The sequence below is a fragment of the Podarcis vaucheri genome, assembly GCF_965113315.1.
Source record: "Podarcis vaucheri genome assembly, chromosome: 8".
NCBI classification, from domain to species: domain Eukaryota; kingdom Metazoa; phylum Chordata; class Lepidosauria; order Squamata; family Lacertidae; genus Podarcis; species Podarcis vaucheri.
The window spans coordinates 72,078,836-72,104,423 of record NC_138766.1 but is presented as its reverse complement, the minus strand read 5'-3'; the positions used below and the strand labels follow the sequence as shown (position 1 = coordinate 72,104,423).

General features: G+C 42.9%; 2 protein-coding genes across 5 annotated transcripts in view; both read right to left on the bottom strand.

Moving 5' to 3' along the window:
- Positions 1-229: 229 nt before the first annotated feature.
- Positions 230-11,886, bottom strand: CTHRC1 (collagen triple helix repeat containing 1). 2 transcript variants are annotated; one of them, XM_082236155.1, is made up of 4 exons: positions 5,464-6,158; positions 2,797-3,018; positions 2,123-2,339; positions 230-656 (listed from the first exon to the last, which is right to left on the bottom strand). In XM_082236155.1, the coding sequence occupies exons 1-4, from the start codon at positions 5,680-5,682 to the stop codon at positions 514-516; spliced, it is 801 nt and encodes a 266-aa protein (XP_082092281.1). In that variant the 5' UTR covers positions 5,683-6,158; the 3' UTR covers positions 230-513. The 2 variants fall into 2 exon arrangements, with proteins under 2 accessions (XP_082092281.1, XP_082092282.1); XM_082236156.1 differs by lacking the exon at positions 5,464-6,158 and adding an exon at positions 11,692-11,886 and having other exon boundaries at positions 231-656.
- Positions 11,887-17,611: 5,725 nt separating this feature from the next.
- FZD6 (frizzled class receptor 6) overlaps positions 17,612-25,588 on the bottom strand; it is a 28,070-nt gene continuing 20,093 nt past the window's right edge. For all 3 annotated transcript variants that reach the window (XM_082235639.1, XM_082235640.1, XM_082235641.1), the window contains exons 5-7: positions 23,700-23,848; positions 20,341-20,784; positions 17,612-18,766 (exon numbers count right to left, since the gene is read on the bottom strand). In XM_082235639.1, the coding sequence (XP_082091765.1) occupies positions 18,604-18,766; positions 20,341-20,784; positions 23,700-23,848 (756 nt within the window). In that variant the 3' untranslated portion in view covers positions 17,612-18,603. The remainder of the gene's footprint in view (positions 18,767-20,340; positions 20,785-23,699; positions 23,849-25,588) is intronic.

Here is a 25,588-nt window from a genome sequence, read left to right as displayed (position 1 = left end):
TTGCCCTGCCTTGAAAAAGGAAGAGTGTGCACATGCTCATCAGAGCCCCTGAGCCTGAAGTAGCTATTTTCTAGAAAGCAATCAGAATTCAACTATATTAACATTACAAGTGGTTTTTCACCCACACTCCTTTCAATGTAAAGTTGGTGAGATTTTAATTAAAACTGCACTGATTTGTGGTAGTAGGTGTAGGCTTGAGCAAATTCTGTTTGATAACAAAAATTAAAATTCCTTTCATTTGGCTACTTCTAAAAGATTGTCTTTATTAACAAATGTAAGAATTGTCTACAAATTGTACAAAAGTAGTACATAAATCCAGAAAGTGTAGAAACCCATAAACTATACTTTTTTAAAAAAGAAACCCATTGGTTACAGATACTTTCTGTAGAACAAGCTTGTGCGTTATAGTCAAGTACTTTGATACATAGAAAACTATAGATTTAAAGCATGGAGTTAATATGTAAGGTATGAAATATAAGTGGTCAAAGGGGGGAGAGAATCTTTGAGAGAGCTCTATTTTGGCAGTTCTTCTATAATGATGCGAGAGACTGAGTTCCATCCAGTGGAAGCATCTCCAGGTGGGTAATCGGAACAAGTACCAACCCAAACAGCAATATCCACCAGGCCAGCGCTGATCCCTTCACAAAGCCCTTCCACTGTATGAAAGACAAAAAGCATAGTGGTTTCGCCCCAAATAGAGGGATTGAACCTGTGCCCACCAGGCACTGTTTCATTCACCTCCCATCATCCCTCTGTTACTTTCAAAAAATAACCATGTTCATTATTTCCAGTGGTTCTACTCTGTGTAAGACTAGCATTGGGAGCACCCCTGTATGTCCACACAGAATTGCACAAAAATAATAAAAAGTTTGAGTGGATGTTTGCAACAGTACAACTAATAGGCAGGGAGATCCAAAGGACAGGCATCTTTAAAAAGAGCCACTTTTGATGATGATTACTGTAGTTCATGTTTATTTCTTTTATTAACGGTCACCAGGAGGAATCAAGACCCCTTATAACTCATAAATCTTTTTTGCTTGGTTATTTTACTTAACATGCTGTTATTTTCTGCCTTATACACATCGTGACTATATTTTGCTTTGTATCTGGTGACCAATATCCATTATTTGTATTATTTCACGTTATTCTTAACAAAATTTGTATTATAGACATAAAAAAAGAGAACCATTCATTGCGATTTGGGAAGAAACGGCCCCGTGCTCAGCTTTTGGTTTTGTTTGTTAAAAACAACATTTCCATCAACTAATGATAGCCGTCAGTAAACAAAATCAATATTCTGCGAGGTGCTCTCATTTTAATGGAAACTTTAACAATGTTCAATTGTCTACTCATACTCTGTGTGTCTGAGCAAATTTAAAGGACAATAATTGGGTTAGTTTCTGACCTTTGCATTCTGGAACAAATGCTTTTCTGCTATAGCATCCTACAATTCAGGGAAGAAGCTGAATGGATCAGCCATCACTAGCAGTTTGCTGTGGGGCAACATTAATGGCTTTTACTCTCTGTCTCCCTTCCTTCCAGATGCAGGGCTACCAGGTGGTGTCTAGAGTTGGGCTCTAGTAGCTGCATTTATATCTCTGTACTTTCTTCTTTGGCGATCACTCATAGACAAGTAAGTTTGTCTTCCATAAACACAGTTTTAACAGTGAGTTCATAAATGATTGTGGAGGCCAATTCTGGATCCACACATCCTTCCACAGTGGGGACATAGGTTTCTGGGCCGTAACTGAGCATGGTTAGGGTTTCCAAGCGTGCCTTCCTCTTACGACATTTCTTCCTTTTGTCCTGAGTTTGAGTGTCTTCAAAGCGCATGGCACCTTTGGTAAAGGCTGTTCTCCAAATGGAGCGCTCTCAGGCCAGTGTTTATATCTCTATACTTTCTAAGCTGGTCTAAGCCTGGAGGAGGTTTGATTCTCATTTGTCTGATCCTAAACCTTAGTTCTTTATCACCAGAAAGGAAAACTCTGATGTACCTGTTACCTTATTATTGTGTTTATTTGCTACAGGGAACCAGACAAGTAATGCAATCTGCATCTCACATGTGCCCAGAATTTTTACAGTGAAATTCTTGTCGGTCTCACAAAATTATCTTGATACGTACCTGAAGAAGTGCGGTGTATGTTAATGGTGGAATTTAATTCTGGACTTCCTTGATCTAAATAAATTATAGCTTCGATGGGAAGTGGCCCAGAGCATTCAGCTCCATTAAATGTAAAATACCATCTCTGGCAACAAGCGTTTCTGCATTTGAGTCTAAGTGATCCACTGAAGAGGACTCTTAAAGCACTGTTGCTGCGCATCTTTGTGAATGTGCACTCCTATTACAGAAGAAGAAAAAGTTGTGTGTTTAAGTGGTTGATTATTTATTGACTTGTCATTTAAAAAGAAATAGTTACTACCTTAAAGGGACAGCTGCCTCAAAAAAGCTTATGCCATAATAATTTGGTTAGTCTTTAAAGTGCAATGGACTCCTGGTTATTTCTTATAGAGTTAGCCAAATAGCATCCCTTCTCCAGCAATCCTCTGCGTCCTCTGCTCTAGATTTTTATATTTAAATCCTAATACCAGAGCTTGCTTACAGTATCTTTCATCAATCATTTGAGATGCCTCAGTGGTCTTCCTTAAGTGGACATCTGATTGTTGACTGCAGTAGGCCCTAGCTGCTAGGAATAAGGAAGCCAAAGCGATAAGGAAAATAATTATCACCACATCTTTGTACCCTCACCCACCTCTGTTGCTATAATATACATTATAAATGCAATGGTACTTGCTTACTGCAATTTTTCCAAGGTCTATGCCATAGTTCAGAGCACTCCATGAACATTGTTTGTAGTTGGGTGTCCAAGATTCCTCAAAGCTTTCTCTCATGCATTCTCCTTTTTCTCCTTTCAGTCCATCTCGACCCGGGATCCCAGGTGTTCCAGGAATTCCATTGACACCAGGGTTTCCGTCTCTTCCAGGTACACCATTAGGTCCTTGCAAACACATCCCATTATACTGAAAATCAAAATTATTCCCATTTTATAGACACATAGTTATATATACATAGTTGTTTGAGCTTGAAACAGTAAACCAATAACCACATTGGTTATTACATTTTGTTGTTGCAAAGGAACCATTTTTCTCCCCTGCCTTGTCTCTCACACACACACATAAACCAGGCATTGCTTTCCCCAATGGACATATTACTTAAAGAAATGTGGTGAGTACAGCCACAGCCTACCAAGGCCAGCTCTGCTTCTGTGTCCAACGTGGCAATGAATGGCTTGAGTGAGGAAGAATGTTTTAAGAAACCCACTAACCATTTCCCTAAATATTCATGCTCTGTGAGTAATAACAAAGAGCGGAGGAGATCAGTCAGATTACTCATCCTCTGCAGCCATAATGTCCCACCACAGCAGATTACACAGCTGTCTCTTTTGCAACCCTGCAGGCAGCTGTGGGTTTTACGTTAGCAGAGAGAAAGGCTGTATGCACTGCCGGTTTAACACACAGGTAGGCCAAAGCTGGTTTGGGGGGAAATGCTTCAAAATGCAGCATTTAATAAGAAACACCAGGCTAGATCGCATCAGGTGTACACCGCTTCCCACATGAGAGGTGGAAGCACACTGGATGAGGAATAAACGTCTGCATGTTTAGGTACACAGCCCTTGAGATCTCAAGTTGTAACAATGAGCACAGCAAAGCTCCCATTCCACCCCATCTACAGACTTTAAGATTAATTTCCATCAGTCAAGCTTTATTTAAACATGATGCCAGGTAAACAATAAGGATTTATCTGCATAGTATTGCTTGAACCTGGCATCACATTATGTATGCAACATTAGCATCCTGTTGCAGTATGGCCCCTGCTAGATTGTGCCTCCCTTGCACACTATTTGTTATTTTCTTACCAAACCCAGAATTGCTTAACGTCAGCAACATTAAGCCCTGCGCGCTTTTGGATGTGACGCCCAGGCAACCCAGTTTAAATTAGAAACGGAACACATGCACTGGTAAATTATTCTAATTGCGCACCATCATATCTAAATGTGGCTTTAGAGCCATTCAACATTCAGAAGGATCTTTGCAAGTTTTCAGAAACTAGTAGAATTCTGAATGCGGACTGCATCTTCCGCCCAGCTGTGTTTGATAATAATGCTCCTTCATTTGTTCCCTCCCCACATCCTCTCCTTTTCCAGTATTGTGTCTGTCAGGTTTGTTTTCTTAATGTTATTCAGCAGCTCAAAAACATTGGGGGCTTGGCTTATTCGTATCTTCTTACACATCGTTTGTTGCCAGCATGGTGCAGAGGTCAGACCCATCAACCAGGACCTGGGAGATCAGGGCTCAAATCCCCAGTCAGCCAAGAAGCTTACCTGGAGCCAGTCAGCCACCTAACCTACCTCGCAGGGTTGTTGTGAGGGTGACCTGAAGAATGCAAGGTAGAACCAAGTAGGCCACCTTGAGTTCTTTGGAGGAGATCACACTGCAGTCCCCTGTGCTCCTGGACTCCCCCCATCAGCGTCTGCCTGGCCACCGGGGGAATAGGATGCTGGGCTATTTTAGCCTGATCTAGCCAGGCTGCAGCTTCTTATGGTGGGATATAAATGAGGAAGACGGGAAGTGGCACGCCAAGACGCGGGTGACGCTGTGGTCTAAACCACAGAGCCTAGGACTTGCCGATCAGAACGTCGGCAGTTCGAATTCCTGCAGTGGGGTGAGCTCCCGTTGCTCGGTCCCTGCTCCTGCCAACCTAGCAGTTCGAAAGCACATCAAGTGCAAGTAGATAAATAGGAAAGTAAATGGTGTTTCTGTGCGCTGCTCTGGTTCGCCAGAAGCGGCTTAGTCATGCTGGCCACATGACCCGGAAGCTGTACGCCGGCTCCCTCGGCCAATAAAGCGAGATGAGCGCCGCAACCCCAGAGTCGTCTGCGACTGGACTTAACAGTCAGGGGTCCCAGCCAGGCTACTGCTTCTTATGGTGGGATATAAATGAGTAAGACGGGAAGTGGCATGCCAAGAAGAGGGCTAAGCAGGAGGTCTCCATGAGGGGTGTACCTACGCGTTGGAAAGGTTGCGCCCCCCAGGGTGCCGGCCCAGGCATAGGAGCCAACTTCTAGCCCCCCCCCACGTTGATGGGCAAGGCCATTCAAATGATGTGTGTTGATCAATTATGTGGGGCGGGGCTTATCTGCCCCCCTCCATATTTTATCCAAGTTGACACCCTTGGTCCCAGAGAGGGCGCCAAAATGGTGCCTCTCCACTCTGGCTTGGAATGGCAGAGCGCCCAGCTGCTTGGCCAGGGTGCAAGGGAGCTTAAGATACGCCTCTGCCCCCATCCCATGCAATGCGCGCGCCCTCTCGAGATTGCTGCTTGCCTCCATGCCACCCACGACCCCCCCCCAGCCCGAGACCCTGCGCAGCCCTCCGGGGATCGCGGCGCCCTCGCGGCGCACTCACCACGTCCACCACCTCCCTCTGGCGAAGCGCCTTCTGCTTGCCTTTGGGGGTCTCGGCCAGGCCGGCCGGGGGGCTCGCCGACAGCACCCCCAGCAGCAGCAGCAGCAGCAGCGCCGCGAAGGCGACCAGAGAAGGCGGCAGGAGCTTCATGGCGCTGGCGGAGCGAGCGGGAGGCAGAGGCGAGGCGCGGATGAATCGGGCAGTGTCTGCGCTGCGCATAAGCGAGCCTTTCAGTGCCTCGGCTCCCTCCCCGGGGGGGCGGCCAGGAATGCGCAGCGGCAGCGTCTGCCCGACTAAGCGGAGGGGGAGAGGGAGAGGGGTGGGCGGAGAAGGCAGGGGGTCTCCCCCCCCAGCCACGTGCGGACGGAGGCAGGAAAAGGGGAGGTGGGGTGGAGGGAGCGCGCCGCACAGTCGAGGGGCGAAGCCAACTTCTGCGCCCCTCGACAGCGGCGCCGCTTTCCCGGCTCTGGCAGAGAATGGCCGCTGGGGGGCGCCCGGCTCGACTGCCCCGCCGCCGGGTCCTCCTCCTCGCCCCAGAGCCGTCTGCTTGGATGAGAGCCAGGCTAGGAAAACGCGGCCGCTTCTTTGTCCGAAATCCGCCTGCGGAGAGAGAGAGGTCTTGCATTTCCAGATGCTTTGCGGGATGCGCGAGAGGAGCACGGCCCACGCAGGCTTCCTTAGCACGAAGGAGAGAGTTGCCTGCTGATATCCCCCTTTGCAGATAACCATTACACATAACCATTACAAAGGGGGGTGGGGGTGGAATGTTTTGATTTCTCCATTGAATTATGGGGCTGGAAGAGACTCTTGAGAGGCCCATGGAGTGCAAGATCAAACCTATCCATTCTTAAGGAAATCAGCCCTGAGTGCTCACTGGAAGGACAGATCGTGAAGCTGAGGCTCCAATACTTTGGCCACCTCATGAGAAGAGAAGACTCCCTGGAAAAGACCCTGATGTTCGGAAAGATGGAGGGCACAAGGAGAAGGGGAAGACAGAGGACGAGATGGTTGGACAGTGTTCTCGAAGCTACCAGCATGAGCTTGACCAAACTGCGGGAGGCAGTGGAAGACAGGAGTGCCTGGCGTGCTCTGGTCCATGGAATCACAAAGAGTCGGATACAACTAAACAACTAAACAACAACAAATAAATACTCACATGCAACGCATTGCCTTGCGGTTGCACGGTTTTGTTGGTGGCTGCACAGAGTGATGATGCAGTGTTAAAAGTTGTTGAAAATGAAATCCCTGATCTGGACGTTGTGTAGAGTAGACATTGGGCTGCAGCTCCCTCCTTCCATTTATTCTGTAATCACCAGGTTGGGCACTGCTTTCCTTCTGGGTGAAACAGGCAAAGTAAGTGTTGAAAAGTTCCCCCTTCTCTGTCACCCAACAGCATTTCTCAGTCTTCTCCACGCAAGAGACCTACTATTTGCTTATTATTCCTCTTGCCTCAAACACAGCCGAAAATAAACTTTAAAATTATTCTTTTGCAAGTCTGAGTTTATCCAAGCTTTGGCCCTCCTGACCTTCTCCACTGAGCTGTTGACTACTCATGTATACTCTTCCATCATGATTTCCCCTTTCTTGTGCATTCCCTTCTTATATCTCAGCTCATCTGTAAGCTCCTTATGCAGCCACACTGATATATTTTAAGTGTCTCCTTACTTGTCCATTGGCATTTGCGTCTTCAAGAATAAGATGGTTTCCACCGTACAAAAGTCAAAATCAGCACAACTGGCAAAGGGCAAAATCATAGTTTGAGCAGGAAGAAACAAATGTCAGACAAAAAAGTACTTCTTCATATAACATACAGTTAAACAACGGAACTCACTCCCACAAGATGTAGTGATGGGGACCAACTTGGATGGCTTAAAATGAGGGTTGGACAAATTCATGGAATGGTTACGTGTCATGTACTACATCCACAGTTGGAGGCATCACGCTGGAGTTATTTGAATATTTCTCTTTTCCATTGGAAGGTTACAGTTCCTCTGCAGCTATTTTAAGACACAAAGCTACAACAATATCTAATGGCAATTATTTCTGACAATTATTTTCTTCTACAGTATTTAGATACGGATGTGGACCAAAGAGGTAGCTAAAAGACAGTTCCATTATGCGCACAACTAACTGCAGCCAAAACCAGCCCTGCTCTGAATCACCACCTATAGCCTAGTTAGGAAACCAGCACTGAGTTAGGAACACTGACCAAATAATGAAGTAACTTGGCCACTTTGGGGATTGTAGATTCTACGACTATCACTGCTTTGACGGCAATCCCCACACACTCCTACTTTTTGTTACAATTGTTAAAATGGCACATATATATATATATATATATATATATATATATATATATATGCTTTCGTAGATTTTCACGGGTACAGGAATGCAGGTTTTGGTGTCTTCGGGTGTCTTCCCGTGTAAGAGTCGGGGTGTCTGTGCGACGTTTCGACGAGGTCTCACTCGTCATCTTCAGGCTGGTGCTTTCGGCTTCTTGTTACTGGAACAGAGCAGAATCTGGTGTTTGAGTTCCTATAAATACTGTTGAGGGGTGTGGTGTATAGCCTCCAACGTTCTGGGCAGAGAGGAAGTTCCTAGATTAGTGTGCCTTTTCTTCTTTTGTTCCTTAATTACTTGAGGGATATCTTGAGTGATTTCATGAGTGATATTCTGAATACCACTGGGTGGGTCATTAAGTGTAGATTAGTTGCTAAAGCTTTTGTGTCTTGACCTCTTGAGCTTGTGAAGAGTTTTTCTGAGAAGATGGCTGTGCTGCATTTAGTTGTGCTCTGGCTTGGCTTCGTGTATAGGGGCGAGCTGTGGTTTTGTGCCTTGTGCCAGCCAGATCTGTGTAGGGATTGCAGGGGGGTGCAGCATCCGGAGGTGCCACTATAGTTTGGCTACTGGATGGAGTCTGTAATATGTCTGTGGAGAGGGTCTGGGTTTGGGTCTGGTGTGGTTGATTGGTGACGGTGTTCTGTGTGCCTCTGGTTCTGGTGTCGGTTTTTGTGGGGAGGGCTAATTTCCAGATGTCTGGCAGGCGGGACGTGTCGTCACGCTTGTTCATGTTGTGAGGGTGTTTCTCTATCTCGATGGCTTCCATGATTATTCTCTTGTGGTGATGTTCCATGTTAAAGAGCAATTTGGAATCTGCAAAATTAATTTCGTGTCCTGTTTCTTTCATGTGTTGGAAAAGAGAGGAAGTTTTTTCTTCTTTTTTGACGGCATTCTTGTGTTCTGCGATACGTGCATTTATTCGTCTATTTGTTTGTCCAATGTACGTGGCTGGGCAGACTTTGCAGGGTATTTCATAGACCCCTTGGTTTTCCAGCTGGATTTTGTCTTTTGGGTTTCTGAGGATATTGGCTATTTTTTGGTTGGTGCAGAAGGCTGTTTTGATGTGTTAATCGCCAATGGATACCAGAAAAACAGGGTTACGAAGCTAATCCAAAAAGAAACACCCCCCAAAAACCAAGACACAGAAGAAAACAATGGCATGGCCCTCCTTCCTTATATCAAGGGCACTACAGACAAAATCAGCAAAATCCTCCATAAACACAATATCAAAACAGCCTTCTGCACCAACCAAAAAATAGCCAATATCCTCAGAAACCCAAAAGACAAAATCCAGCTGGAAAACCAAGGGGTCTATGAAATACCCTGCAAAGTCTGCCCAGCCACGTACATTGGACAAACAAATAGACGAATAAATGCACGTATCGCAGAACACAAGAATGCCGTCAAAAAAGAAGAAAAAACTTCCTCTCTTTTCCAACACATGAAAGAAACAGGACACGAAATTAATTTTGCAGATTCCAAATTGCTCTTTAACATGGAACATCACCACAAGAGAATAATCATGGAAGCCATCGAGATAGAGAAACACCCTCACAACATGAACAAGCGTGACGACACGTCCCGCCTGCCAGACATCTGGAAATTAGCCCTCCCCACAAAAACCGACACCAGAACCAGAGGCACACAGAACACCGTCACCAATCAACCACACCAGACCCAAACCCAGACCCTCTCCACAGACATATTACAGACTCCATCCAGTAGCCAAACTATAGTGGCACCTCCGGATGCTGCACCCCCCTGCAATCCCTACACAGATCTGGCTGGCACAAGGCACAAAACCACAGCTCGCCCCTATACACGAAGCCAAGCCAGAGCACAACTAAATGCAGCACAGCCATCTTCTCAGAAAAACTCTTCACAAGCTCAAGAGGTCAAGACACAAAAGCTTTAGCAACTAATCTACACTTAATGACCCACCCAGTGGTATTCAGAATATCACTCATGAAATCACTCAAGATATCCCTCAAGTAATTAAGGAACAAAAGAAGAAAAGGCACACTAATCTAGGAACTTCCTCTCTGCCCAGAACGTTGGAGGCTATACACCACACCCCTCAACAGTATTTATAGGAACTCAAACACCAGATTCTGCTCTGTTCCAGTAACAAGAAGCCGAAAGCACCAGCCTGAAGATGACGAGTGAGACCTCGTCGAAACGTCGCACAGACACCCCGACTCTTACACGGGAAGACACCCGAAGACACCAAAACCTGCATATATATATATATATATATAGTCATTTGTGAGCTCTCTGGCATTACTCCAGTTAATTGCTGGCAAATGCCCGTGGTTCTGAGTCAGAGACAAGGCATTTAATTGCTTGCCAGGAAGCTGAACTTCACTGTACACATTTATCTTTGTTACTGAGAAGGCTTGCTGGGACCTGCCCACTTGCCATTAAAGCCACTGACACAATCCATCTGGAAATATTTAAACCCTATGCACATAAATGCATAGTGCATGACTTACAAGGGAAATGCCCTGCAGCTTCAATCTATGGAAACTGTTTTACCAAAGACTGTAGTGGAACACGCATATGCATACACATATAAACATTTGTATAAAGAAAGGTAGGCTGTGATTCATCTCTATGTGTATCTTAAGAAGCTTTGTTCCTGACTCCAGGGACCTCTGTATTGCTTATTTGTATTATTTTCCATTAAAATGTTTATATTCAGCTTTCCCATCTGAACAGTGGGGCACTCAGCTAAACAAATTAAAAAATACAATTTTGAATTGCAATTTTGAACATTAATCTGGGTAAATCTGTCATACCCAGAATGAGTTCCCATAGCATGTAAACCATGGTTCGTCATTACATTATAAATGGGCCTAATTACAATTCAGTATGATATTAGGATTCAATAGGATATTAGAAGTCTTCCTCCAAACGATTCAAGGTGCACATCACTGTTATCCAGTTACCATAAAATCACACAACAGCTGAGTTGGGAGATCAGCTAGAATTCTGTATTTTCTCTGTATCTTTTTAACAGAGGCTTCTTAAAAAACACAGTGTGAATTGGCCAACAGAACAACAGAACAACATTTTCTGTCCTCACCTATTTAGTATATTATACTATGCTATAGTCTCTTTTTAGGAATTATGATTTGAACTGTACACATACAGGCTCCAACCTTACTTACAGTGATTTACCACACGTATAGTACTGTCATAGGCCAGATCAGTTTCTTTTCAGCTTCAACCTCCAGCAAGTTATTAGTTCTAAGAAGCCCAGCTGTAGAGAACAGACATGCATCAGTATGTCAATGTTTGAATAAATGCTGGATGTTCGGTTCCTTTACATTTCTATATTGACTTAGGCAAGAAGAAGAAAAATGTTGCTCTCTCCTCTTCCATGGGTATATCAAATTAATAAAGCTCAAACAGTGTTAAGTGCAGATCAGAAATCTCGTTATGTACAGAATTACCCTCACCCAAAAAGATTCAGACTAATAAGATGGAAGATTCTTATGAGTACCCAGCTTTCTTGCATTTCAAAAAGAGTAAGAAAACAGAAACAGAATCATAGTGAAGAGAAATAAAAATGCAATAGGAGGATTTCACACCATAAAGCTCCTGCAAGCCATGTTGCATTTGATGCCAAATTCTCACTTTTGTTTCGTGGGGTTTTGCATGTGAATACTGGCAAGAGTTTTGCTCAAACAAAAAGCAGCCGAGCTTCTTCAAAGCACCACTGAGCACAGCACCCAGTGGCAGCTGATGGATGCTCAGTTTCCCTGTGATGTGGCATTTTAATGAGATGCTCCAGTGAGAGTGGGTGGTCAGACTTCAAAGAGAAATCTTACGCTGCATCCCATTTGGCCGCTTCACTTTCAGTGTTTTGCAGAAAGCTAAGCTTACCTCTCTCATTCGGCTGAAGCAGCTGAATTGGAAGGAAAGTCTGGATGAAACTTCATACCGCAGGCTGAAAGAGTCTGGGTGGAGGGGGAAAGGGGGGCCCTGCACTTTGCTTTGAAACAGGTCACAACATTTCAAACAGAAGCACAACCAACATCCTCTGCTGCCTCCTGCTCTTTGCTGGTGGCTACGGTTATGTTTTAAAGAGGTGCTGCAAAGAAGAAACATTATAATTATTTCTCTTACCAGAAGATGTTTACACAGACTTGAAATACCAACAAACATGGGGCTGTAGCCAACAAAATCACTATGTGCACAGAAGAACTTCTGTGACTGCGACCGAACTTCCCTTCCTTCTTCCCCCTCACTCTGCCGCAATGCCCACAAATCTGCTTGGGGAGGGGAGAGGTTGAGGGGAAACCCAGAGCAGATTTGGGGGCAGTGGGTGGGGGAGGTAATAGAAATTCATTTGCATTCGCACAAGTCATTCCCTGAACCCATTGATTCACTGGGATACAACCCATCGTTTACTGGTGGTATTTTGCTGGTTTAAACTTTGCATAGCACTATCATTATGGAAAGCTTGTTGAATACAGCATCTTACACCAATGAATAAAGCAAATTCAGTATTATGAAGTTCAGTGCACTTTGGGTGCCAAGAATCCTAATGCAGTTTTGTCAGTATACAAATGTTCATTTGGGGTACTTTGTCAAGTTCTGATTATGCCACATGGGGAATAGTGCAGAAAATGGCAATTAAAATTGCTGGGGCAGCAATGAAATGTGTTCTGACTGGGAAGGTGGGAGTCATGCCCTAGGGGGCAGGCTGCTTGCCAAAATGCTACCGCAGCATGTTGCTCTACGTATGTGCTGTCATACAGGTTCTGAGCTTGCAGAACTTGTGTGACTGCACAGAGTTCTCAAAGCAGTGTAGGAAAGGGAATTAAAATTTATCAGGGTTGAAGTGGAACATGTTCTCTGCCAAAAGTGGCATAAAAGTAGGGCTTTAAATTTTATTTCCCCCCCCCAAAAAAAAAAAGGATAAGGAAGGCAAATATGATAGAAATTTATAAGATTAGAGATGGCACGCATGAACAGAAAGTCATCAAATGAAACTTACTGGCAAAACAATAATGAATGTTCACAGAGTACAAATAACACATGGAACTCTTTCTACCATAGGAGCCAACTCCTTCACCCCCCAATAAAATAACTGAGGGGGCTGCCCCCCAAGAGTGTTGATGGGCATTACCATTCAAATGGTGCTCATGCACTGCGTCTTGTGAACGAGTATGTGGGGCAGGGCTTACCTGCCTCCCAAAATTTTATTGAAGTTGGTACTCATGCTTGCCACAAAATGGTGCCTAGGTCTATCAATGGCTACTAGTGATGGTAGCAAAATCTGGATCTTACCATTCAGAGGCAGTATGTCATAACACAAGCTGGGGAGAAATAGCTCAACGGCTTTCTCCACAATAATCTATTTGTGAACTTTCCAGAAGCGTACAAATGGCCACAGTTGAAGCCTTAACATTCGGAAAAACGGATCTCCCATCTTCAGCCAGCAATGTAATTTGCACTTAACCTCTTAGCCACTTAGCTTTTAGAAATTCGGTTAACACTCATGTTTAGGGTTGCCTGAGGCAGAAGACAAGATGCAGAAGCTGACCGGACTAGTGGTTGAACGTTACTTCCGCACTGCATCAGGATGGTGTTGTGCACCACACTTGAGGACAGCAGGCTGGCTTAAGAGGTGCAGGGCAGCACATAAAGCTCTAAGCAGACAACACTTCACTGCCACGTGTACCCCCAACACTTGGAGCCCAAGGTGCCTACCAGATTCCACCTAATGGTAGGGCTGGCCCTGCTCCAAGCTGTTTTCAAACACAACACAGTTTGTGACTTTTTACAGTATAGAAAACTTTATTGACCAATAGTAAAAATACATATGCCAAATCGCAGACATTTTTTTAAAAAATCAGATGTGCCAATAAGAGAAAAATTGTTTTTCTACAGAGAATATTTACAACTTTGAAAGTCGCTCTAGTTATTGGAAGAATAGTATGTTCTGAAAATAAGGAAATATCCAGTTAAACCACCAATAGTCTTTGTTAAAGGCAATAAGTTACAAAGTTATAAAATGCAGAGAACATAATACATTCAAAATTCAATACATTGTTATAACAGGAAACAATTTGATCCATCAGAACTATCTTCCTTATTCAGTTGCCATTTACATTTCTTTTCTATAATATAGTTTTACTTGGTGTCCAAGACAACCAAATGATGTTGCACAAAGTGGAATGTTGAAAAACAAAGAAACTGGGAGTGCTTTCTTTAAAAAAAACACAAAACCACTTACAAAGACGAAGAGCTATAAAAACAAGTGAATGTTAGTGTCATAGATAAGACTTAAGTTATAATACCCTTGTCTCTGTTAGCACTACTTACCTAAGAGCGTAAAATGCAGTTGGGCTGTGAGTAGCCAACAATAATTTCTGTAAGACAGCAGGAATGGCAAAAAGTGCATCTGAACAAAGGCACAGTGCTTTGCTCTTTCCACTGAGCCAAATGTAATGTATATTCCTCACAATTACAATTCAGAATGAAAGGGGTGCTTACAGGACAGATTGAAAGGCTTCTCCCCCCTCTGGCATTATCCAACACTTGTTCTATTTAGAAATTCAACACTTGTTCTATTTGGAATTTTAAATTCAACAACATCAAGGCAGCTTTTCGTTTGGAACTGAGGAGTGGAATAAACGAGCAGGTGCTGTGGAAGCAAGATGTAGAGAAGGCCACCTTCTTTAAAAGAGGATTAGACAAATTCATGGAGAATAGTAGCTATCAGTGGCTACGAGCCATGAGGGCTATGTTCTGCCTCAAATGTTGGAGGCGCTGTACCTCTGAATACCACTTGATAGGAATGACAAGTGCGGAGAGAGTACTAGTGAAGAAGTTGGGGCTTCCCACAGGCATGTGTTTGGCCATTGTGAGATCAGGATGCTAGACTAGATGGGCCTTTAGCCTGATCCAGCTACAGAACCTGAGCACACAAGGAAAATGACTTTAAGATGGAGCAGCTACCTCCAGTTCAGTCAGAGGCTTGGGGAAGGCCTGGCAAGTTTAGCAAGGCAGGTTTAGCAACTCATCAGCAGTGGCTGAAGAGGAGAAACAGATACATTTTGTTTAAGGAGCAAAATATTACAGTGGCTTATTGGTGCAGGCTGCTGAGAAGCATTAAATTTATGGCTGCCGTGGCAACAGGGCTAACTGTAATCATTGACTCCTGACAACAGGTGAGGACTATTATCCCAAGATGGCTGCACGCAAACAACTTAATTTATTTTGCTACCCAGAATTAGTGCATCACAAAACATTAGCTTTCACTAGACCCACAGCAGATTAGTCTTCAAAATGCAGTTGTTAAAGTCACATTATGTAACTATTGTAAACTGCACAGTGTATATCATTGTGGGCCAGGCTTTTGACTCATTTTTTATCATTACAGCTGACTAGGAAAAGATGTAGGGCTCTACCACATTATGCTGTGCTTGGCATAAGGAGACAAGACCCTGTGTAAAATCCAGGAAATATGATTCTAAAGTATAGGGGCATCTTCTGCAGCCTTTTAGCAAGGGAGCACAACTGCCCTACTCTACCTGCGAAAGGAACAAATTGTAAAGAAAGATGAAGAGAGACTTGGCTGTGCTTCCTTCTGCTCTTTTATGAGAAGTGGCAAAGGGCAAGAGTACTGCTACAACATCCAAATTGTTTGACTTCTTTTGCTTGATTGCTATGCACGCAACCTAACTCAGTGCCACAATACCTTAGTTACTAGGGCCATCCAGTCAAAAGGGCAAGGGGATTGGAAAGAATACAACATTCCTGAGCCACAGCAGGGTTGGAGATACTGGAGCCTGCGGTCAGTTAAATTGAATGCAGAGGAAATATGATCCAGTGAAACTGCAAGTGACTTCAGCATCAAAGGGGAAATACCCAGGACAGTTTACCCAAGCCCTGCTAAGCATAATCACACCCTTTCCTTGACAAATGTCCTGTCCTTGTGCTTCAGAGCTGCACAAACATACACTCAGTATATTTATTTATTGAATTTGTATACCACCCTTCATTCAAAGATCACAGGGTGGGACACAACATAAAAATACAAACGAGAACACAAAATATGTAACAAAAACATACCAATAACCCCCCCCCCCTTTCACAAACATATTTAAAAGGCCATCCATTGCATGTTAATCAGCCCAAGGCCTGGCTATAGAAAAACATTTCACCTGGTGCCTAAAGAGATGCAATGAAGGCGCCCTGGGGTGAGCATTCCATAAACAGGGAACTACAGTAGAAAAGGTCTGTTCTTGTGTTGTCACCCTCTGCACCTCTTGTGGAAGGGGCACACAAAGAAAGTCCTAGAATGTTGATCGCAGGATCCGGGTCCTTGATATGCACCTTTCTAGACAAGCAGCAAACCCCAACTGCTGCAATTCAACTGAATTTAAAGAGACAAGCTTGCTATTTCCAGTCTCTACAGGATATCCTACCAGTTTCTTCCTAAACAAGTGAAAGCAAGCTTTGCTGTAAGACTACTGGATGTTTTTTAGATCATTGCCAGGTAGGGACATGGCGCAGAAATCCCAAGGGTTAGTGGGAATAAGCTTAAAGCACCAGGGTGGGGAGCCATGAAAGTTGTCTGAATGGTCTTTACTGCCTTGACCCAGAATATCTAAGCAGCCCAGGGGCTGTTTTACAGCTCTGGAATAAGTGCTATATTATGGAGAAAGCTACAACTATATCAGGTAGAACCAGACAGATTTGGTTTTTGTAGATTCTACCTGTAGACTAGAATAGTAGAAAGTGCTTGTTTTAATCAGTTGATGCTTCAAAGCGGATTTATCAATAAATGATCAAAAAATGGACTCAGAAATCACAAAAAATGATGTTTAAAATGCAAAGATCAAGACTGAATGACTTCTAGCAAAGTTCTCCCATTTTGCAATCTAATAGAAAAAAGTAAAAAATATTTATACGTTACAGCTTAGATCCTCAAAACTACAAAAGGCTAGGAAATTAGCTTCATAGGTACTGTGATCTATATGTTCTCTCAAAGGCCTATTCTGATAGGGAGAAAGAAAGGGAAGGGAAGGGAATGAGGTTCAATAACCAATTCATGCAGAATCTCACTTTATAAAATATAAGCTACTATTAGATTGTGCTCAAGCCTCAGATTTGAAAGGTACTACCCTGAGTAGACGGGACGCGGGTGGTGCTGTGGGTTAAAGCCTCAGCGCCTAGGGCTTGCCGATCGAAAGGTCGGCAGTTCGAATCCCCGCGGCGGGGTGCGCTCCCGCTGCTCGGTCCCAGCGCCTGCCAACCTAGCAGTTCGAAAGCACCCCCGGGTGCAAGTAGATAAATAGGTACCGCTTACCAGCGGGAAGGTAAACGGCGTTCCGTGTGCTGCGCTGGCTCGCCAGATGCAGCTTTGTCACGCTGGCCACGTGACCCGGAAGTGTCTCCGGACAGCGCTGGCCCCCGGCCTCTTGAGTGAGATGGGCGCACAAACCCCAGAGTCTGTCAAGACTGGCCCGTTCGGGCAGGGGTACCTTTACCTTTACCTTTACCCTGAGTAGAAATACTGAGGTTAAGTAAATTCCAATGTTATTGCCTGTAATATCTGAACGGTGGTTGGCTTCACCACTCCCCACCTTACCTTACTTGAGCATAATAACAATAATAATGAAGGGTAGGAGACAGGTATATAACAAAGCATCCTGTCATGTAAGAGAAACAATTGATCTGTGCTATACTTGTATAAAAGTAGCTACTTTCAAAACTGGTTTTGATTCAAGAGTCCCTTTCCATTTCAGTGTTTAGACCATAACATAAAATATTACTACTGGCCCCAAAATTATGAGCCATTGCACCTAAGATTTATTTTTTTATTTTTTACGAAAATAGCTGGTCTACTAGACCCAATACAAATACTTGCACAGAAGCATCTGCACCAGTGACCACCCAATATTCTTACAATACAGTTGTAATTCATAAAGACAGTTGCACAGCTTGGGCAGAGGCAAAGGCAGGGTCCCTACTACATTTCTCAGCAGCATCCCATGGGCTGTTGGACCACAGAAATCAGAAGTGGATGCACATGTGTACTTGCCAGATGTGATAATAAGAAAGGGGCATTTGAGAAATCCCCATTTCACAAAAGAACCCCTCCCCCCAAAAAATAAGACAAATGAAAAATTCAACCCCGCCGAAAACCAAAATAGGGAGATACCTTGGTAAGTTCCATGGGGGGGCTTCTGGGGGAGATGTAGTATCCACTGGCACCATACTGGAGAACCTAGGGCTAAGGGATTCTCTGGCCTGCAGGTCAGAGCTGGCTGATAAGAGCAGCAAAGGCAGACACTGGGCTATGCTTCAGCCACAAGTGCTCAAGTCATTGCTTGTACTTTGCAGCTTAAGCCAATTCTCCAAGAATGGGACCATGGTGCTATTCTCACATGTTGCATCAGCTTTCCCCTGCCCCTGTGTGACCCACCTATTTATGATACAGTAAATAGCACTGCTAGAAGGAGGTGGTAGTTTTATAACACAGCTCAAGATACCTTCCATCTCCACTACTGCAATGCAGTTTGACATAAAGGTTATAAAAAACAGTACTTACTTATTCATCATCTTTTTCATATCAAACTTACTGCTAGCTAGAACATGTCCAAAGTTTGAAGAGGAAGCTGTTGCTAGGCCCCTCACAATGCAATTTTAGCTTTACCTGAAGTGCGACCAAGGAGGGTATTGTGGCACCTCCTTGCAAATCAGAGCGCAACAGTCATTTCCAGTGTAACACAGATTCCATCCATGAGCTGAAATGACTCACGTAGCAATTTCGCCTTTTTAAGTGTTTGAACTATGACCAGACTCCTGAGCTTTCCTTGAATCTGAAGAGGAATGGGCAAACAAGACTGTCCCCTTGGGACTGCCTGGCTGGGAAACATCAAGGTGCGGATGACCAACTTGGAGGGGAAGGGATTCAATTAGATCACTTCTAGGAGTTGTCCTGTTATATGCATACAAAAGAAAGAAAGAAAAGGCATTCTACATTGAAACAGATGATAACACCTTTTTAAAAACACAAGGTCCTATGAACTACTCAGAGAATGATGTTACTAGGCGGCCTATATAATTGCTGTAAATCAGGGATGGGGAATCTATGGCTTCTAGTTGTTGGTGGTGTACTAAAACTCCCATCATCCCTAACCATTGGACATGTTGGGTGGGGCTGATGGGAGATGGAGTCCAGCAACATCTGAAGGGCCACAGTTTCCCCATCCCTGCTGCAAACAAAACAAACACTCATGTTTAAAAAATCAGTCACATATTTGACAGGAATTGATTATTAGACATGCAGTTTTCAACTAAAGTTTTTGGGTAGCAGGGATGGAAAAAGCCTTTAGTAGAAAAGCTGCTATCACTCAGAACTAACAACATGGGCTACATTTGTCTTTGAATCAGGCATCAGGATCAGTGTTAGAAATTGAGATATGAAAGCTAGGAGCAAAATGGCACCTTAAACCTAGGTTATGGGAGTACCAATGGAATATTTTTTTAAAAGTGTGCCTATACAAAATACAAAGCTGAAAATGAATAAACTGCAGCTAAAATATCACATTCATTTTTCACATGGTCTACTCCTTCCCCTACCCACCTCCCTAACATTCTTCAGAGAGAGGGAAGGGGGAGGCAGAAAAAGTCCTCCTTTCCTCCCGCTCTGCAGTTTTAATCTGAAATTTTAGGCACAGTACTGTGCCCAGAGCTCAGAAACTGCTTGCACTAATGAAATTCCCTGTCACATAACGCGCCTAGAACAATGGGAGTTTCAAACACTGATTAGGATTCTTACAGTATAACCCAGCAAACTCCAGATCCTGGTTCAGCGCCAAGAGCATGGGACCTTTGTCTTTGCTACATGATTGGCTACATTGTTAAGAAAGGCTTAATGAAAATAGAATATTTGGGTATCAAGATGGACCAAAACACAAATTTAGCTTCATTAAAGTAAGATAACATTTGTTTTCATAATTTATCAGTGTGCACTGAATTTTTACAATATTTATGCTGTTTTGTGGGCTGAGTCTTTTTATAGATGCATAACTGAAATGTAAGGACACTGAGACACCTTGTGCAAACCTAAGTCAGGTCTCCCAGATCTAATCCAACGGGAGTGCACAGGCTCCCACACTGGTTCAGAGTCTTTGTCGTAGCAATTCATCCAGCTGGGCCCTTGATTTTCTCCTGAATTGCTTAGAGGTCTCACTGATAATATCTTCTACTTTGGCTTGTCTCCTCTTAAATTCTAGCCAAGTATCTGAACAATTACACCTTGCATTCTATATTCAGGGGTTCAGAGGTGTGGTGTCTAAGACAATGTAGCTACCTTTGCTTAAAGATTGGTTTAGGTGCCCACTCCAGTGCAGATGATGCAGCTCCATGGGATAAAAAAGCTTTGTTTGCAAGATTTATTTTCCATTTCCTGTTATTTTAAAGTAAAATGCAGTATTTTTCTCTTCTGATGGTAGTAACAACTAGCATGCAATAGTTAAAAACACATAAAATTAAGGGAAGGGCAATTACCTTCCTTCGACCATTCTTTTCATGCTTTCAGATAAGCTGGCAATATCCTGTGTGTTGTCTGCCTTCCCTCTCTTTTCTAGCTGTTCCAAAGCCACTTTAGGGCTAGGTAACATGTGCAGTGCACTTTGTTCGCTGCAGGCAAACTCTTCCTCTTTCACTTTCTGGCTGGCCGTTCCATCTGCTTCCATCTCTCTCTCAGATGTTTCAGGACAGCTTTTGATCTCAGTGAACGTGTCTTGGCTTAAGTAATCATGGTTTGCGATGGCCATGGCAGAAGTTCCGTGATTGGTTGTGACAGCTGTACTGGTCCCCATTGACTTTGAAATCACCTTCAGTTTGTGAGAGCTGGATTTGTAGTGCTTCTTTTTGTGCTTCGCTTTAGAGTTGTGCTTCAAGAAAAATTCACATGACTCTTGCAATACTCTTCGGCTTTCACTGATTGGACTGATTGGAAGAAGACAATACATGGTATTACAACCCTGAATGCAATGCTAATTGCATTCAGATGTGCAAACATCTTGCTGAAGTCATTGTCAAAACTACCAATTTTAAGATGTGACAGACGGCTCTCTTAACTCATTTTTTACTTTCTTTCATAGAATTCTAGAGCTGGAAGGGACCCAATGGATCATCTAGTCCAACCCTCTGCAATGAAGGAATTACAGCTAAAGAATCCCTACCAGATGAACATTCAGCCTCTATTTTAAAATCTCCATTAAAGGAGAGCCTACCGCCTTCTATGGTAGCCTGTTCTATTGTCAAACACCTCTTACTGTCAGAAAGGTATTACTAATGTTTAATCAGAATCTCCTTTCTGGTAATTTGAATCCATTAGTTTGGGTCCTACCTACCCTCCGGAGCAGGAAAAAACAAGCTTGCTCCATTATCCATGTGACACCCTACAGATATTTCCAGCTGGCTATCATATAATCTCTGCTTTCTCCAGACTAAACATATCTAACTCCCTCAACTGCTTCTCATAAGGATTGGTTTCCAGACCTTTTATCACCTTAGTAGCCTTCCCTCTGCACATGTTTCAGCTTGCCAATATCCATCTTAAAACTGTGATGCCCAGAATTGGACATAGTCCAACTGTGGTCTGACCAAGGCAGAACAGAGTGGTAATTATTATTTCCATTGATCTGGACACTATCTTTCTGTTGATGCAGTCTAGAATTGAATTAGCTTTTTTTGCTGCTGCATCACGCTGTTGACTCATGCTGATCTTCTGGTCTACTAAAACCCCTAGGTCCTTCTCACATGTACTGGTATCAAAGCCAGATGCCCCTCCATTTATATGGAGCAAGTCTATAAACTATTTATTGCTCCACTCCCATCTTTACAAAGGGGTGGAAATATCTTATCTAGTGCACAAGATCATGCTACAGTCGTTTTCAAATGTTTTCATTACAAGAAGGGACCTGAGAGTGCATGATTTGCTCCAGGACATTGAGCAAGTTAACTGCCAAGTTGGCACCACAGGCCCATGTTCAATATTCTATGCAAGTAGCATTGGAGCCACAATCCTGCAAGTATAAGAAACTTAGTTCTCCCTTAATTCTTACTTACTCAGCCACTCTCTTGGTACAGAAAACACACAACTTTATCAGACACTAGGTCTGTTGGGAAGTTTTCTCCACCTGTATTTTATCTTTATCCATGTCTTCATCTCTTTGCCCTTCAATAACTTCCCTAGTGAATCAAATGAAAGATCCATCTGGTTCTATACCATGTTACTTACAGAGGCAGGCAGATATTTTTATTTATTTTATTTATTGAATTTATATACTGCCCTTGGAGGTTTCAGGGCGGTTCACAGAACCTGTAAGAAGCTCACAAGAGGGACATCAGGGCAATAGCCTCCCTTGCAACTAGTATTCAAAACAGTATGATCATGATTAACATGCAGTATTATCATGATTAACTTGCTCCCATCATCCCAGGAGGACCAGTGGACAGGGATGATAGGAATTGTAGTCCAAAAACAGCTGGAGACCCAAGTTTGGGAAACCCTGCTCTACACTTTTGACCCACTCTGCTCCTTAGTCTTCACTCTTATTGCCTGCCCTCACCACAGAATCCTAAGTTGCCTGAAACTGGCTTTTCACTTTCCTCACATAATCTGTATCATTTGCCAAAATTGTAGCCATTAATGCATTGAAGTATTGGAATATTCATCAAATCACAGCAACTCACTCAGTGGCCCGAAATGGTGCTCCAGGTTTCACATTACTGCATAATATGGTTGTACATGCAAGCAACAGTAGTTTTTAGTTTAAAAAATTGCAATATTTACCTTAAAGTAACAGCACTCGGGATGTGGGTAAATAAATCTGACTACCTGGGACAAACTAGCAGGGTAATAAGGGGCTGTATTTCAGTAGAGAACATCACTTTGCTAAGACACACATATGAAATAGCTATACAATAATGGAAAAAGAAGGAATATGGAAAGGAATATACATCTTCATTGTAAAGGAATGTGGGCTGAAGGAGTTGAAGATAATTGCTTGCAAACCTTGACTAAAGAAATTTAAAGAAATACAGAAATCTAAAAGCCATATTAAGAATTCAGGATGCAAAGGAGAGTAATGGAAAAAAGTATTCCCAAGGGAACTTACACATAGTCTACATAAAACTGTTCAAAATATACTCCAGAAGAATTTAAACTGAAGAACAGACGACTCTGTGGGAGCTTAGAGAAAATATTATTCTCAATTTCTCCTCTTCCTGAGATCAATCTCCAAATAATTATGCAATGCCAAGCATCACGAAAGACTATATAAAAATATGGCATAGCATTAAAACATTCATGCTAATAATACAGGCTGTGAGAAAGCAGATACAAAATTTGACCAAGTCAGACCCCTGCTGCTCAGGATTAAACTGCTCAGCCTCTTTTGCCAAAGGAGAAAAAATGGCCAGTTTACCAAGGAAGATTTGGTTTGGGAGGAAATTCAGCATCTGGCTAACTACAGCTTTAAAAAAAACCCCATGCGAGGGCACTTCCAGACCTTGCAGTTGGTATTGCCCATAAGTTCCAATTCACTGCAGGTTCACATGTGAGGGAGGGAGACAGGGAGGCGGCACTTAAACAATGATGACTATAGGAAGTTACACATCAAAGATGAGAGACCACATGTTTTCGGGGGTGGGGATTTTTTAAAAACAACCTGCAATCCTATGAACAAAGTCAGGAAGCAATCCAAGATGCATTCTCTCTCTCTCTCTCTCTCTCTCTCTCTCTCTCTCTCTCTCACACACACACACACATTTTTAAAACACACCAATTAAAAGTGCCCACTAATTTTATATTGTTGTTTTTACAATAAATATTACCACAAAAAAATGCGCCTTACTCTCTTTTGCGATTCCTGTTGAAGAAACTTGCCCATTCTGAGCAAGTCTTCTTGCTTCCCACCCAGAAAACTGGAGAGATGCCAACTATTAAAGTCATAAGGTATTTCATCAGAAACAAAATTATTTCTGGCCTTGCCAATATCTTGACCTGGAAAACAATAACCATTCATTAAAAATACAATAGAAAAATGGTTTTCCGACCCTATACTTCAAAGCAGAAAATGAATAGTGATACAGAAGTTTGCAGTTTTATATCAACTAAGCTGCACTCAGGCTTAAACAACTTTAAGCAAATGAGAACACTGTGCCTATGCTACACACTTAAAATAGCTTAATCACATTATGTTGTCATCGAAACTCCAGAAAATGAAATGCTGCAAGTGTAAGCAGGGATAATATGATGCTATGACACAGTACTGAATGGTGTGATTTTAATTTATTTATAAAATGACACAAAAATAAGAAATAAGCCTCAGGGTAGGGAACCCAGTCTGTAGCAAACTTTGGCCTGCCAGGGGTCCCAGTTCGGCCTGTTAGGCACTTTCTGGCAAAGCACCCACACCTACCATATTTGTGAGGCCAGTGCCTACATGACTTCAAAGGAACAATGGCGAGATTAAAGTGAGCTCCCCACTGTTCTTTTGTTGGAGCAAGGTGTGCTCCCCCTGCCCAGTAGTTGGTGGGGAGTGGAAGTTTGCCTTGCTCCAGGATCATGATGGGGTTTGCATTGAAACCCCTGCTAGAATGGAGGAAAAATGTATTAATAGGAGAAAAAACACAACACTTTACAGTTAAGTTACTCCAGCATCACAAAACTACAATTCCAGAAATCCCTTAGGAGAAGCCTGAAGAAACTTCTTTAGAACTTGCCTGTGTTCTTAAATGTTGAAGGCAGGTACAGTTAAGTCACAAAAAATGTGGCCACAGCTGTATAGAAGGAAGAAATGCATAACAAGTGTCGCTAATTCTTCTAAAGTACTCAGTACTAACCAATTTCTTTAGTGATACTCTGTACAGTAACACAGTTGTGTCATCTGAGTACACAGGAAAGACGAAGGAACTGATGGGCTGAAGTTAATTAGAGGTGGCAGGATTTTCAGAGTGCCTTGGGGGTATGTACCAGTGTCTTTTCTGCTGTTCGCTGCAAAATTAATCCACTCTCGTGAAGAACAGGCTCAAAAAAGGCAATGATATTTAACTCAAGAGCTAACTTGTCTGTCTTACCTAGTGCTCAGATTTTTATTTTGTATTAGCTTGGCCAACTCAGGTCTCTCCATTACCACCCTGGCCTATTTTTATTAGCTTGAGGATCATTAACTAGCTGATGCCAGAAATATTATTTTGAGTAAATAGTTATTTTAAAAAGCTTGGACCAAGCTGAATGTAATAAAGTAATACCACTAAAAAGGAAATGCTCTGCTATAAGTATTTTTGCTTAAATAATCCTTATGTTGGAATAAATGCAGTATGCATCTAGGTTGGGATAGTCAAAGTGGTCCCTCTTTATGTTGGGGACTAGAGCTTCCATACTCCCTGACCATTGGGCTGTGCTGCCTGGGGCTGATGGAAGTTCACATCTGGAGAGAACTACATAAGCAGCCAAAATGAATTAACATTTCCCTAGTTATAACTAGATCAGAGGTTGCAATCTACAAGTATAAACTTCTGTTCTCATTTTTTCCCCATTTTTGCGTGACTTAAAACCTCACTTTAATATGCAATGTAGATAACTTTCCCATCTATTTTAGTGGGGGGAAAAACATGTTTTAAGCAACAAACAGATGGGTGTAAAATCTGAAGGATTATTGTCAGCAGCATATTAGTTTTGCTGTTGTTTTTAGACAGTCTTTTTAAATTTTCTCCTTAGGAAATCATAGCTAGAAGTCAC